General features: G+C 48.5%; 1 protein-coding gene across 1 annotated transcript in view; it reads left to right on the top strand.

Annotated features, from left to right (window-relative positions):
• Nucleotides 1–12,903, top strand: part of LOC306922244 (uncharacterized protein) — a 38,332-nt gene extending 25,429 nt beyond the window's left edge. The window contains exons 20-29 of the mRNA XM_079499673.1: nt 82–428; nt 975–1,167; nt 1,872–2,675; nt 3,814–4,232; nt 5,107–5,265; nt 6,570–6,634; nt 7,521–7,605; nt 8,474–9,045; nt 9,729–10,072; nt 11,601–12,903. Coding sequence (XP_079355799.1) covers nt 82–428; nt 975–1,167; nt 1,872–2,675; nt 3,814–4,232; nt 5,107–5,265; nt 6,570–6,634; nt 7,521–7,605; nt 8,474–9,045; nt 9,729–10,072; nt 11,601–11,969 — 3,357 coding nt within the window. The 3' untranslated portion in view covers nt 11,970–12,903. The remainder of the gene's footprint in view (nt 1–81; nt 429–974; nt 1,168–1,871; nt 2,676–3,813; nt 4,233–5,106; nt 5,266–6,569; nt 6,635–7,520; nt 7,606–8,473; nt 9,046–9,728; nt 10,073–11,600) is intronic.
• The last annotated feature ends 2,127 nt before the right edge of the window (nt 12,904–15,030 follow it).

The following is a 15,030-nucleotide window of genomic DNA, read 5'->3' as shown; positions in this document are numbered from 1 at the left end:
GGGAAGCTGTTCTACAGTCAATTAACTCGTGTTAGGCAGTCAAAGTGTTTTAACGGCAATTGTGTTCTTTGATTCCTGCAGGCTCGCAGCAGAGGGCGGGGCGGACGGGGAGCGGAGGAGCCCAGAGGAGGTGGTGGAGGAGGGGGCGGTCCCCCGCCCCACACCCACCCGCCTCCCCCCACTAACCCCTCCTCTTCCTCCAAGAGCTCTGCCTCCAAGACCCTGAAGACCAAGAAGCTGAAGAGGAAGCACTCTGAGGGCGGAGCTCCGGAACAAGGAGACGCCACGCCCGTACGGGACGAGCCAATGGAAGACCACCTGGGAAACACGCCCCCACCCCTTTCCTCCAACAACAACAACTCCTCCTCCTCCAAGGCTCCGCCCACCAAGACCACCTCCGGCCCCAGAAAGCCCTCCTCCTCGGCCAGGTTATTATAATAGTTTTGTAACCCTTTTTTTTTTTTTTTTTCACACCTGTGTCAATTATCTAATGTAATCCTGGGCGCTTACACTCCCTCCACCAACCTGGGGAGAGCAACGCACTGACCTCATGCTTCCTCCAATGCATGAGCCGGTTGGCGCGTGGAAGGAACACATTATTCCAACAGTTTCGATTTTCATTTGTGTAGTTTTAGTTCTTCTAATTTAGTTTGGATTTAATTCGGATTTCCTAGTTTTTTCTTCGCTTTGATTTTCACGAAAATTCGACTGGTTTCAGATGTCTCGCCCATTTAGGCCTGACGTCGAAATAAAAAAAAACGTTTTCACGATTTTTCAAAAATAGCAGACCTACAAGCTCATAGCGCGCCACTCGGTGGCACGCTATGAGCTTGTAGATCTGCTATTTTTCAATAGCCAAAGTATAGCATAATGCTTAGTTAAAACACCAAAAGGGGTTCCCATCCAGAATGGGCTAGAGTTCCATGGCACTCGAATGTGTTAACCATAACCCTTTTTTCTCCTCCTCCGCTCAGGTCGGCCGCCAAGCCCTCGGCCAACGACAAGAGCAAGAAGGACAAGGGTCAAAAGGTCAAGGTGAAGGCCAAGGCGGACGGGGCGAAGGTCAAGGTTGACAAGGTGAAGAAGAAGAGCGCCACCACCACCACGGACGGAGGCCCCGCCCCCAAGAGGAAGGAGCCTTCGTCCTCCTCGTCCTCGTCCTCCAAGGTGAGTGATCTCATTGGTCGTTAGACCGACGACCTATACCTCTGTCCCTAACCTGACCGTCACCGCCAGCACGGGAGCAGCGCCGTGTTCCGACCGCTGTTACCGCATGTTGGACCGACGCTCCGTCGGAGAATTGCGTTCGGATCCCACAACTCGGTAGGGATTCGGTTCCGGATTCGATATCGACACCTAGGACGCCGATGTCGATTTATATTGCGATTCTTTGAATACATTGCGATTCGGTTTCGACATTGTGATTTATTACGAGCCCAAGTCACTTTGCTTTTATTATTCTAGAACATTTTATAAAACAAATCTAAACAATATAGAGTGATATAGACCATGACAAGTTCAATCATACACTTCAATGCAGCCAGATAACGTCAGTCAGTCATGGACATGGAAAAGTAAAAGTAAATGCATAAATATCGAGGAAAAAATCACACCCGTGTGAACTGAGTGGTGCAAATCCACCCCCCCCTCTCTCTCTCTCATATTAGCAGGCACTATCTCTCTGTTTCTGGCACAACAGCGCCACTTTTGGTACTCATTGGTACTGGTGCTCATAGTCACACACAAACACGGTTGAACACAAACACGGTTGAACACAGACATTGCAATATATCTCTGAACCCATTTATTTAGTTTGCCCGCCATCGTTGTATTGTCCTATAACCCGTTTTTCTGTTCTGTTCTCCTAAAAGACCATCCCCACCTCCTCCTCACGGACCTCAAAGACCACCTCCTCGTCGAGGGGGGGCGGCGGCGCTGACGAGGGACCGCCCCCCAGCAGCAGCAGCAGCAAGCCCAAACTGCCCCCCGTGAGGGCCGCCCTGCTCAAGACCCCCGACCACCCTCCGTCCCGCGGCCAGTTCCTCCCGTACCACCCGCACCTCCACCCCCACCTCCACCCGCACTCGCACCTCCCTCCTCACCCCCACTCGCATCACCCCCACCCTCACCAGCAGCAGCACCCGCCTCACCCCAACCTGGGCGGAGGAGGAGGACCCCCCCCGGGGGGCAGGCGCGGTGGCGGAGGCGACCACCTCCTGCCCCCCGGGGGCGGTCCGCCGCCCATGGGACTGAGGGAAGGCGGCGGCGGCGGGGGGGGTCTCCTCCCGTTCCCCCTCATCCACCACCACCCGCACCACCACCCGCGGCCCCCCTCGCCCAACGACAAGAGGAGGGGTGGGGGGAGGCTCGGCGAGGAGGGGCGAGGTGGTGGTGGTGGCGGTGGTGGCTCCTCCATGCTGGGAGGAGGAGGAGGCCAGCCGCCCCCCGCCAAGATGAGGAGGGTCGAGGGTCCTCCGGGGGACCACCACCACGCCCCCCCACCACCACACCTGGCTGCCCCACCGCCCCCTCAGATCCAGAGGGTCCCGCCGCCTCCCACCGCCGCCGCCTCCTCCTCCTCTGCGGCGTCGTCGGAAAGACCGGCTCTCCTGCCGATCCCTGGGAGCCGAGGAGACGCGGAGCGAGGCAACATCAGACCCCTGATGGACCTGCAGGTGTGTGTGTGTGTGTGTGTGTGTGTGTGTGTGTGTGTGTGTGTGTGTGTGTGAGTCAGCTCTCAGTGCAACAACCCCACCAGACAGGCTTTTAAAAGGAGTGTGTGTGCGCGTGCGCACCAGTTAGTCAGACAGGCTTTTAAAAGGAGTGTGTGTGCGCGTGCGCACCAGTTAGTCAGACAGGCTTTTAAAAGGAGTTTGTGTGTGTGCGCGTGCGCACCAGTTAGTCAGACAGGCTTTTAAAAGGGGTGTGTGTGCGTGTGTGTGTGCTTTTAAAAGCCTCCACAGAGAATTGATTGTGGACGGGGGTGGGGACACACGCGGACGTTTGCCTTGGGCTTTAGTGTACAAACTACAATAATAGTGAGTGGGCAAGTTAACCACTAGCTATTTTTTAATAGCTAAATTATAACATAATGTTTAAAACGGCAAAAGGAGTTCCTGCCCAAAATGGGTTAATATAATATGTCCACATGTCGTACCACATGCCTAAATATAATATGTCCACATGTCGTACCTCATGCCTAAATATAATATGTCCTCATGTCGTACCTCATGCCTAAATATAATATGTCCACATGTCGTACCTCATGCCTAAATATAATATGTCCACATGTCGTACCACATGCCTAAATATAATATGTCCACATGTCGTACCTCATGTCTAAATATAATATGTCCACATGTCGTACCACATGCCTAAATATAATATGTCCACATGTCGTACCACATGCAGTAATATAATATGTCCACATGTCGTACCACATGCAGTAATATAATATGTCCACATGTCGTACCACATGCAGTAATATAATATGTCCACATGTCGTACCACATGCCTAAATATAATATGTCCACATGTCGTACCACATGCAGTAATATAATATGTCCACATGTCGTACCACATGCCTAAATATAATATGTCCACATGTCGTACCTCATGTCTAAATATAATATGTCCACATGTCGTACCACATGCCTAAATATAATATGTCCACATGTCTAAATATAATATGTCCACATGTCGTACCACATGCCTAAATATAATATGTCCACATGTCGTACCACATGTCTAAATATAATATGTCCACATGTCGTACCACATGCCTAAATATAATATTTCCTCTACGTTTTTCAGGTGAAGCCGCTCGCCCAGAGGAGAATCAAGCTGAACCGAGATCTGGGTCGGAAAGGCAGCATGGACGCTCCTCCCACCTCGTCGTCCTCCTCCTCCGCCCCGGACAGATCCACCTCCAACAGCACCTCCTCGTCCTCGGCCGAGAGGAGGCGAGAGCGCTCTCCGGACTCCCGGGACAGAGCCCTCATGGGAGAGAGCCGGGACAACAACCGAGACCGAGACAGGCAGGACAACCGGGACCGGGACCGAGAGAGGGACAACAGGCTGGACAGAGACCGAGAGAGGGACTGCAGGGACAGGGGGCAGGAGAGGGTGGCGGTGACCGTGGAGAGGGACGGAGACGGGGAGAGGTCGGTGCGCACGGAGAGGAAGAGCTCCACCACGTCGTCGTCGTCTACGGCCGCGGGAGCAGCTGGGAGGTACAGTACAGTAGGGCCTGGTCTGGAGGGGATCCTTTAGGATTTGACGTCGAAATGAAAAAAAAAAACGTTCCCTCTGAAAGAATATATATTCAAAGATTTGTGCCGCATTTTTACGAGCTTGTAGATCTGCTATTTTTCAATAGCTAAAGTATAACATAATGCTTAAAACAACCAAAAGGGGTTCCCGCCCAAAATGGGTTAATGTTCCTTAAACCCATTTAGACCTGAGGCCGATTCTACAAATGTCTTCAAAATCCTGACAGTTTTCTGAAAAACCTCATGTTCTCAAACATTACGGTCAAGGACCCCCAAAAAGATCTGTATTTGGCCGCAGAACCCCATCTGAAAATATGCCATTCCAGGGATCCAGGGATTAAAAAAATGGCAGGAGTGAAAAATACAAGCTACGAGCTTGTAGATCTGCTATTTTTCAATAGCTAAAGTATAACATAATGCTTAAAACACATGTAGCGACTGACCGGATGTGGCTGAAGTAGCTAGATGTAGCCAAAACACTCTAATGAACTCAAAACACTTTAATGATTAAATCTAACGCTACTAGCGACGGGACCGCGTTGGGCCGTCTAACACATAATCTTTTCTTAGAATTAGACGGAATGATTTAGATCAAGAGTTACTTATTAACGTTTTAAGATTTTCGATCTCGTCTGCTAAAATGGGGGCATTTTCCGCAACAGACGCCGTTCCCAGCCTGTGGGAGCGATGCGATCGGTTTTGATATCAATAATCTCCGTCCTGTTGATCAATCTCCGTCCTGAGCGCTGGGCGTTACTAATTGATTTAATTTTTTTGTAATGCCAAATGCATTTATTTGTAGAGCAATGCATGATGAGTGAAAATGTGCCTGCAGGTCTGTGTCTCTGGATAAGATGACCATCGCGGAGCGCAGCGCCATCGCCAGGAGACCAGGGGACGCGCAGGAGAAAAGCAGCACCTCCTCCTCCAAGGACAGAGGAGCACGGGGAGGCTCCGAGGGCTCCTCGGAGAGGGACAGACCCCGGCAGGACAGGTGGGTCTCTAAACTCCTCTCCCTTCTCCGTCCTCAGAGAAGGGACACACCCCCAGACCCCTTACAGAGGGACAGACTCTTCTCTTATCAATTTCAAACGCCCTGTGAAGCCTTGAAATCTTTTGGTCACATTTGTCACACATTCCTGAGCTGTGATGATCGGCCTCAGGAGCAGTGTTGTTTGCGTCGACAAACTATGACACAAAATGTCCGTCGACTACCTTTTTTCACTGACGAACTACAAAACTAAGCTACGATGACTAAAACTAAGACTAAATATACTGACAATTTTGTCAACAAATACAAACTAGACTAAAATGTTAGGAGGGGACTAGTGGACAAGAGATCCAGTATACGTCATTTTACACTTGGTTGCATGCTGAAAATATCAGATCTACAAGCTCACAACACGTCGTAGCGCGGCGCGTTGTGAGCTTGTAGATCGGCTATTTTTAGCAAGTGTAAAATCAGTCATGACGCCATCAAGGCCCAACAAAATTAATTTTAGTCGACTAAATCAACTGTAGATTTAGTCAACTAAAACGCCAAAACATTCCAGTTGACTAAAATGTGACTAAAACTAAGTGAAAACCATTCAAGAGACTAACGACTAAAACTAAAATCAAAATGTGCTGCCAAAAACAACACCGTTTGTCACATTCCTGAGCTGTGATGATCGGCTGGATGCTCAGTAGGAGTCTTTCGGGCGTCTCTTTGAGTCTCCTACCTGATAGACGGCAGCAGGAGGGGTCAAGTGGCCCGGTTTGATCCCGGCGCTGCCCCAGAGTTGGTGTCTGAAGTGCCCTTGAGCAATTCACCCTTTTGTCAAATCCCTGCCCGTGGTTCTGCCCCTCTTCGCCACCCATTGGTTGCCGTTTCGTGGTTGGACATCCACTACCATTGAAATAATAAGGTGTTTTTCAGTGGCTTCGTATTGATATTCTGTGCGCTCAATTCTTATTTTAAACTTGGTGTCAGTAAAAAGGAACATCACAGGTGCAGCATGGTGACTGCAGGGCATATCATGTTTGTTTTTAGTTTTTTTTTCAAAAAATTATGGTTTGGAAAAATCGGTTTGAGGGAAAAGGAAGTTGCCGCCTGTTGTTCCTGCCTGTCGACTACAAAACAATACTACAACATGACGTAACGATATCATCCGCTCCCGACAGGATCATACAGACTTTTGAAACAGAGACCAGGCTTTCCTCCGAGGTGGTGGAAAGCCTGGTGAGGCAAGGTTAGGGTTTGTATAAGGACAGTATTTAAAGTTTGTGTGTGTGTGTGTGTGTGTGTGTGTCTCTCAGGGGGTTGCATAAGGACAGGCCAGAGAGGACGGTGGTCTCGGGAGAGAAGCCTCACAGAGAAGCGGGTAATTAGACTGAATGGAGCCTTAATGAACTGTCCTTCACTAGTAATCAACCAACCATTGTTCCTCTGTCGTATTCTCTCTCTCGCTCTTTTCTGTCTTCCATCTCCCTCTCTCACCTTTTCTATTCTGTATACTTGAGTCTGTGGTGGTGATATATTTCTGTTTTAAAAATGTGTTAACCCATTTTGGGCGGGAACCCCTTTTGGTGTTAGCATTATGTTGTGCTTTAGCTATTGAAAAATAGCAGATCTACAAGCTCATAGCGCGCCACCGAGTGGCACGCTACGAGCTTGTAGGTCTGCTATTTTTGAAAAATCTAAGAACGACTGACATAGAAACATAGCTTTTTCCAGAAAACTATCAGGATGTAGAAGACATTTTTAGAATCAAAATGTGTTAAAATATTTCCTGGCGAAAGGTAAACGACGTCTCCAGCTGAGAGGGTGTGGTTTAACGTGATTATTGCCACGACAGTGATGCGGTCAGGAACGAGACGTATAGTCGAGTTCCGCAAGCACCACTGAAGTGGCGATAATCACGTTAAACCACACCCTCGAGTGTAATATTGCAATTATACAACAGTTACCCTTAAAAACTAAGAAAATCGCTGAAAAAAACATATATTTTTTTAATGACGGATGTAGTCACTACGACCACAAATGTTCCAAGAAACTAGCTAGCCTAGCCACCGAGTTTGCTAGCGCTCTGGGAAAACAGAGCAGCTGAATTCTTTGTTTTGATTAGGCGTGGAGTGGTGCTCGTTTGAACCACGGCTAGAAGGCTGTTTCAACCAATCGGATTGCTTCCTCGAAACGACCTGTTGTATAATAAGTGTTAATTGTCCCGTGGTGTGTGTGTGTGTGTGTGTGTGTGTGTGTGTCAGCAGTGAAGGACGCTGAGGATTCCGGAGGGAAGAGAAGGTCAAAGATCAGCCGTAAAGCTCTGATCCGTCAAACGGCGCCCTCTAGCAGGTCAGTACATGAATTACCCCCCAGTGGTGATCTACGTCAGCGGTCTTCAACCAGTGGTCCTTGACGGGGGGTTCCAGGTGGTGGGTACCCTAACCCTAACCCCACGATGCAGAGTTCGTAACCAAATGTGGCCCTTATAGATCTCGAAAGTGTAAAATGAAACCAAATGGACCCGTATGCGTTTTCATTTCACGCTCTCAAGAGTTAAATTATTGTTAACCCATTTGGGGTGGGAACCCCTTTTGGTGTTTATGTTCTACTTTAGCTATTGAAAAATAGCAGATCTACAAGCTTGTATCGCGGCACCGAGTGCCGCGCTACGAGCTTGTAGATCTGCTATTTTTGAGAAATCGTGAAAATGTGGCGCAAATCTTTGAATATATATTCTTTCAGAGCGTTTTTAACTCAAATCTTTGCTTCTGAGGGATTCCTGGAACAACATATTTTTTCAGATGTTGGTCGGCGGCCAAATACATATAGTTTCTGGGGGTCCTTGTCATGAAATATTGAGCACCACTGACATAGAAACGGAGGTTTTTCAGAAAACTGTCAGGATTCCGAAGACATTTGTAGAATCGTCCTCGGGTCTAAATGGGTTAACCCATTTTGGGCGGGAACCCCTTTTGGTGTTAGCATTATGATATGCTTTAGCTATTGAAAAATAGCAGATCTACAAGCTCGTAGCGCGCCACCGAGTGGCGCGCTACGAGCTTGTAGGTCAGCTATTTTTGAAAAATCGAAGAACGACTATGACAGAAACATAGCTTTTTCAGAAAACTGTCAGGATGTAGAAGACATTTGTAGAATCGTCCTCGGGTCTAAATGGGTTAAACATCTGCATTAACTTCTGTCTTTTGTTTTTTTCCAGCGCTCGTCCTGCCGACAACGACTCCAGGAAGGACTCCGGAGCCCACCAGAGGGTCGCCGGTGGTTCCAAAGCCGCCCCGCCCCCCACGGCGGCCTCTCCCGAACGCAGCCCCACCCCCTCCCCGTCCCCCCCCAGGCCCGAGGAGCCCCTCATCCAGCCGCCGCCTCGCTCCAAGTGGGAGCGCGACGACGAAGACGAGGCCCAGGAGAACGGACTGGAGGCCTCGCCGCCACCTCCTCCTTCCTCCTCCTCCTCTCTCCCCCCTCCTACTCTCCCCCCTCCTCCCCCCCACCACCCCGTCAGGAGCCGCCTGGGGGTCCCCCCCGCCGCCGCCGCCCTGCCGATGGACCCCAAAGCCGCCAGGAGCGAGGCGGAGAAGAGGGGAGGAGCATCGGCGGCGCTGGAGAAGAGAGGAGCAGCGGGAGGAGGAGGAGGCAGAGGGTCAAAAGAGGGAGGAGTCAACAACCCCTCTTCCTCCAGAGCGGCCAATAGGACGAGAGGAGCGAGAGGAGGAGGAGGAGGAGGAGCGGCCGAGGACGGGAGGGGCGGAGCCAGGGATGAAGGAGGAAGAGGTTGGTTATTGGTTGAGTGCAGTTGGTTGGTGGGGAAAAGTGTTAACCCATTTAAGCCTGACCTCAAAATGAAAAAAATTCTAAATCCTCCAGTTTCCTGAAATAAATATTTTCACGATTTTTCTAAAAATAGCAGACCTACAAGCTTGTAGCGCGCCACTCGGTGGCGCGCTACGAGCCTACCCCTACCCCTAGGGTAGGTACCCTCACAAAAAACATGCAGTAATCCTGGTCTCTAAAACTACCTCCCCCTGGCCAGCCGGGGCGCCTGATGGAGGGGAAAGGAACTAGTCGGGATAACGTGTTCCTTCCACGTGCTACGTCCAGCCGGGGAAATTCCCCCGGCAGCTTGGACTCCTCATGCATAGAAGGAAGCATGAGGTCAGTCCGCTCCCCCCCCCCCAGGTTGGCAGAGGAAGTGTAGCACCCAGGATTACATTAGATAATTGACACTGGGTGAAAGAAATGGGTTGCAAAATCGTGGGATAAAAAATATAGGAAAAAAAAAGTGCAAAAGTATTGCCATCAAACGTACCAAAAGTAAAAAATAATCATTATGTAGAATTTTCCCATTTTACAAGGTATCATAAAAAAGCTCACATGTCTCATTGCTTGTGAGCTTGTACATGTGCTATCCCTGGAGGTCTCTCCATCTTATCTAACTCTTATCTCTTTCTCTCTAGGAGCAAGGGACGAGGCTAGGGGAGGAAAAGACGACGGTAGAGGAGGAGGCGCAGCGAAGGAGGCGCGAGAGGAGGCGCGAGGAGGAGGAGCCCCCCTGGGTGGAACGGCGGCCGCGGAGCCCAGGAGGTCGCGGCTCTCGTCGGACCTGGGCCGCGAGACGGACGAGGCGGCCTTCGTGCCCGACTACAGCGAGGGCGAGGGCTCGGAGGCGGGCGGCGGCGGGGGGCGCGGCAGCTCTCCCAAGAGCTCCGCCTCTCGCAGCCACAGCGGCTCCGCCTCCTCCCGCAGCCCCGCCCCCAGCGGCGGCTCGGCCAACACCGCCGTCGCCGCGGCGACCGCCACGGTAGGGATGTGTGTGTGTGTGACGATGGTCGTTATGTAAAAGGCACTGGTTCCCCAAACGTTTTCATGTCATGGACCCCCCCCCCCCCCCCCCATTTGAAGAGATATGCCAGGGACTTGAGAGAAGATTGTTACGGCTCTAGCAGTGATTCTCAACCCGTTTTTAATTTTAAGGACCCCCCCAGTTTTACATTGCATAGGCTTTGGACTCCCATTTAATTACATTTCTATCTCAGGGACCCTAATTTATACTGTAAAATCAATGTTAATTTATCTCTGAGTGTACACATGGAACCAAATGGACCGTAACGGGTCCATTTGGTTCCATGTGTACACTCTCAGAGTTACAGACCCATAACTGGTTCCAAACTATCATTCAGCTGGGGACCCCCTGGAACTCTCAAGGACCCCTGGGGGTCCCCAGACCCCACTGATGTAAGGTATAATGTATGGCTAAGGTTGTTCATCGATCATGGTTATGTAAGGTATAGTCTATGGCTAGGTGATACATCTTCTTGTTTTAGTCGTGGCCTTTTGGCACGCTCTTTTCCTGGAAACGACGGCGCTGTCTGTGGCGTTCAGAATCAGAAGCCTTTTTATTGCCACGACATGTAAACATGTTAGGAAATTGGTTTTGGTGGGACAGCAGAGTGCAGTTACAACATTAGGACAAGTGCAAAAAACAGGACAAGACATGTTGCAAAAACAACACGGTGCAATGAATCGTGAATACATCTAAAGTGTTCGGGTCAGACTCAAGACAGCACACGTCAGTCCATATTCACTCTGAGTGTGTGGGGGGGGGGGGAGGAGGGAGGATAGAGGGGGGGGGGGGGTCAGGGGAGGGACAACCAGCAGCATTGAGGAGCCGGATATACCCGTGGGGGAAAAGCTGTTTGAATGTCGGGCCTTCATAGTCCTATACGGAACGCCATCTCCTGCCTGAGGGAAGCGGGGCAAAAAAAACAAGTGTGGCTTGCGTTGAACTATTCACCGATGTTCGGCACTTTTTGTTAAACAAAAGTGGCAGTTTAAGAGTTTTTACCCATTTAGACCCGAGCTCGATTCTACAAAATGTCTTCTAAATCATGATGGTTTTCTGGAAAAAAAAAACAATGTTTCTATGTCAGTGGTGCTCAAATTATTTCATGTCGACGACCCCCAGAAATGTTATGAAATTGGCTGCCGACCCCCATCTGAAAATATGTGGTTCCAGGGACCTCCCCAGAAGCAAGGTTTTGAGTTAAAAACGTTCGCTCTGAAAGAATATATATTCAAAGATTTGCACCACATTTTCAGGATTGAAAAGAAAATAGCAGACCTACAAGCTCGTAGCGCGGCACAAGGTGCCGCGCTACGAGCTTGTAGATCTGCTATTTTTTAAGTATACTATAATGCTTTAAACACCAAAAAGGGGTTCCCGCCCAGAATGGGTTAAGCACATTTTGATTATATTGATAATATTATGAACTATTTTGATCACCATATAATCGTGACATGATTTATTCTCATATGGTCCCAAACTCTAGACGACGGAGGCAACGGCGACCGCGGAGAAGAAGAAAAAGAAGAAGAAGAAGGAACACAAGGAACACAAAGACCACAAGGAACACAAGAAGCACAAGCACAAGAAACACAAGCACAAGCACCGACGCAGCTCCACCACCGGCCAGGAGGGCGGCGGCGAAGACGACGCCACCACCGCCGCCGCCGCCGAGGAGCACCGCGAACACAAACGCAAAGCCAAGAAGGAGAAGAAGAGCAAGAAGCACAAGGACAAAGAGGAAGGGTCCGAGCCCGAGGGGAGCGGTAAGAAGGACAAAGAGGCCCCCCCTTCCTCTTTGGAGCCTGAGGGGAACGATACTGCTGTGGCTGCAGCAGCCCCTGCTGCGAACTAAAGCTTGTTGTTTCCTGCTTCGTCGCGGAATAGTCCCAAACCTACAAGCTATAGTTTCTGGGGGGGTAAAAAACGTCCCCAACAATAGCAAAAACCTCCAACCTATGTTCTGTTGTGCAAAAATGTCCCGAAAATACAAGCCATTATCAGAAACCTATTTTCTAAAAAAAAAAACGTACAAACTTGTAAGTCCGGCTTGTTTTACGTAAATTCTGTAGGGTTTTTTGGGGTGCGACGGAGCATACGTTAAAGGCGTCAACGCTGCTACGCTGAGCTAAAAGACCGTCGTCGGTTCTAACAAACTGGATGTTTGACCGTCTCCAAAACGGAAACCTGTTACGCGTAGCTTTTAAATCTAGCACTTAGACATGTTTAGCAGTCATCTGTTAGCTAACTGATAAACATTTCACTTAAATCAAGTTATCATACGTTTTGGAGGAAAACCTTCAGACCAGAGCTTGGCCCCAGAGCGACCTGGAAGCGGACTACCAAACTGAATCGTCTTCGTAACGGTTAGAGACCCGGGGCCTTTACCTCAAAATAAAATAAAAAAATCTTCTAAATCCTCCAGTTTTCTGAAATAAATGTTTTCATGATTTTTCAAAAATAGCAGACCTACAAGCTCATAGCGCGCCACTCGGTGGCGCGCTATGAGCTTGTAGATCTGCTATTTTTCAATAGCTAAATTATAACAATGTTTAAAACACCAAAAGGGGTTCCCGCCCAAAATGAGTTAACAAAATAATGACGCCGCTTTTCCGGGTTCTGCCCGCAGAGAGAGAGAGAGAGAGAGAGAGAGGCTTGGCCTACTCTGTACTCAGGGATGTGATTGGTTGCTTGGTGAAAAGGAGACGTTTAATTTGTAAATAACTGTCCTTCCCTCTTAAAATTCCTGTTAGTTTTGAATGAGCCTTTTTTGTTTTGTTTTTTAAAATCTCAGATACGGTGTCACTCACATCCCTGCGTATTGCATAACTGTGAAGACGTGACGCAGAGAGAGAGAGAGAGAGAGGGCGTGTTTAAAGTTTAAACGTGTAAAGATTTGTACAGGATGCTTCGAGAGGCCCTGAAGCAAAAGCCTCCTCCTAGCATACAGGCTAACACTGGAGGCTAAGCGCCACCAAATGCCCCCCCCCCCCCCCCCCCCCCCCTCCTCGTCATGAATCGGCATTATTGTCAATCTGCGCCTAATGTATGTAGCTGGTTACTGTCGCGTATGTGTGTGTGTCTGTGAGAGAGGGGTTTTTTGGGGGGGGTGGATGTGACAAAGTAATCATTAAGTCTGTCAGTGGACGGGGGTATAAATGGAGATGATTTCCTTTTTTGTTTTATAATTAAATAAAATGTTTTTTGATGACTTAAAGCTACTGTTTTCCGTGTGGTTTTCTCTTCCTTTGCTGACACAGTGACACTGTTTTCATTATCTGTGGGACAGCCTCTATCTACCGTAAAGTCCTCAATGTTACTTTAACTCATTTAGGTCTGACCTCAAAATTTAAAAAAAATCTTCATCCAGTTTTCTGAAATAAATATTTTCACGATTTTTCAAAAATAGCAGACCTACAAGCTCATAGCGCGCCACTCGGTGGCGCGATATGAGCTTGTAGATCTGCTATTTTTCAATGGCTAAATTATAACAATGTTTAAAACACAAAGGGGTTCCCGCCCAAAATGGGTTAACGCGAATGGACCTGAAAGGTTCAATTTGTTCCATATCTCAGAGTTACAGACCTGTAAGTTGAAGCTACAGCAAACATGTAGGATGCATGTATGTATCCAAGCATATAAATAAGTAAATATAATTAATAATATAGCCCTAATTATAAAAGTATTTATACACACACATACACACATTGGTGGGAAAAGTATATAATTTATCTGTTTATGTCGTGAGAGATTTTCAAAGCACAAAACGGAGCACAAGGTATTGAGTCTGAAAAACATTCTATAACTCTAAAAGTGCAAAAGAAACTAGTTCAAACCCAGTTACATTTGAATGCAGTGACACCGACTGCCCACTGGGTGGGGCTGTGAGTCTGTAGCCTTGTGGTCTACTCTTTCTAAAGCGTAACAGTGCTGAGCTTTTAAGCTGTAAGGTGCTGATCATAGAGTATATGGGTGCTGATAGAACAAATGGTTGTAATCAATAAAAGCCTACCGGTACCTTATTTAACACATTGTGAATGAGCCATGGCCCCAGATGTATTTCCTGCAGCTGACAGGCTAGATAAACCAACTAGCCCAAACTGCTTTCCATTTTCACTGATAACATGGTGCGCAGTAAAAAATATATAGTTACTTATTGTCTCCACCAGGCCGAAGGCATGGGGAGAGAGTATGTTTTGCACTCCGTGTGTCCGTCCGTCCGTGTGTCCGTCCGTCTGTGAATAGCTAATCTCCGGCACCGTTAACCCGGTCGATGCCAAATTTTGCACACGCACTCCCTGGATGCCAACGATGAACCTCTGCCCCAAAAATTCCAGAACGGCCTGTTATAGCGCCACCAGGAGGCCGCTTTGTGCAAAACAAGTTTTTGGACAGTACACCTACAGATTTTGTCCAAACATCACGCAAATTGGTACACAGTCTCTCTAGAGCCATTCAACGAAACGGGTCTTTCAGATTTCTCAGACTCCATCCTGATTGGCTAAGATTGGCTTCCAAAGTTTGCAGGAGTGCTCAGTTTCAAACAAAATGCTGCAAATCATGAACACATCGTCTGATTTCCGTGAAATTGCGCACGCACATTCCCACTAGGCCGAGGAAGAAATGCCACGTTAACATTTTCAACTCAGTCTCATGGTGGCGCTATAACTGGCCGAAAAGTGTTTTTACCTCCAACTGCACGGATTTGTGGATTTGTGTGCCAACTCCCTAGAGGCCAAGGAAAAACCTTTGCCTGGAATTGTTCACATCTGCTCTTTATAGCGCCACCAGGAGGCCGACATATGTAAAACACATTTTCTAATATTACTCCTTCAGATGTTATCCAAATTTCACGCAAATCGGTACACATGCTCTCCATAGTCATGTGATCAAGACGGCTTTGTTTGATTTCTCAT

Source organism: Electrona antarctica (genome assembly GCF_951216825.1).
Source record: "Electrona antarctica genome assembly, chromosome: 4".
Classification (NCBI taxonomy): domain Eukaryota; kingdom Metazoa; phylum Chordata; class Actinopteri; order Myctophiformes; family Myctophidae; genus Electrona; species Electrona antarctica.
The sequence above is the reverse complement of the archived record's forward strand: the minus strand, read 5'-3'. Positions and strand labels throughout refer to the sequence as shown.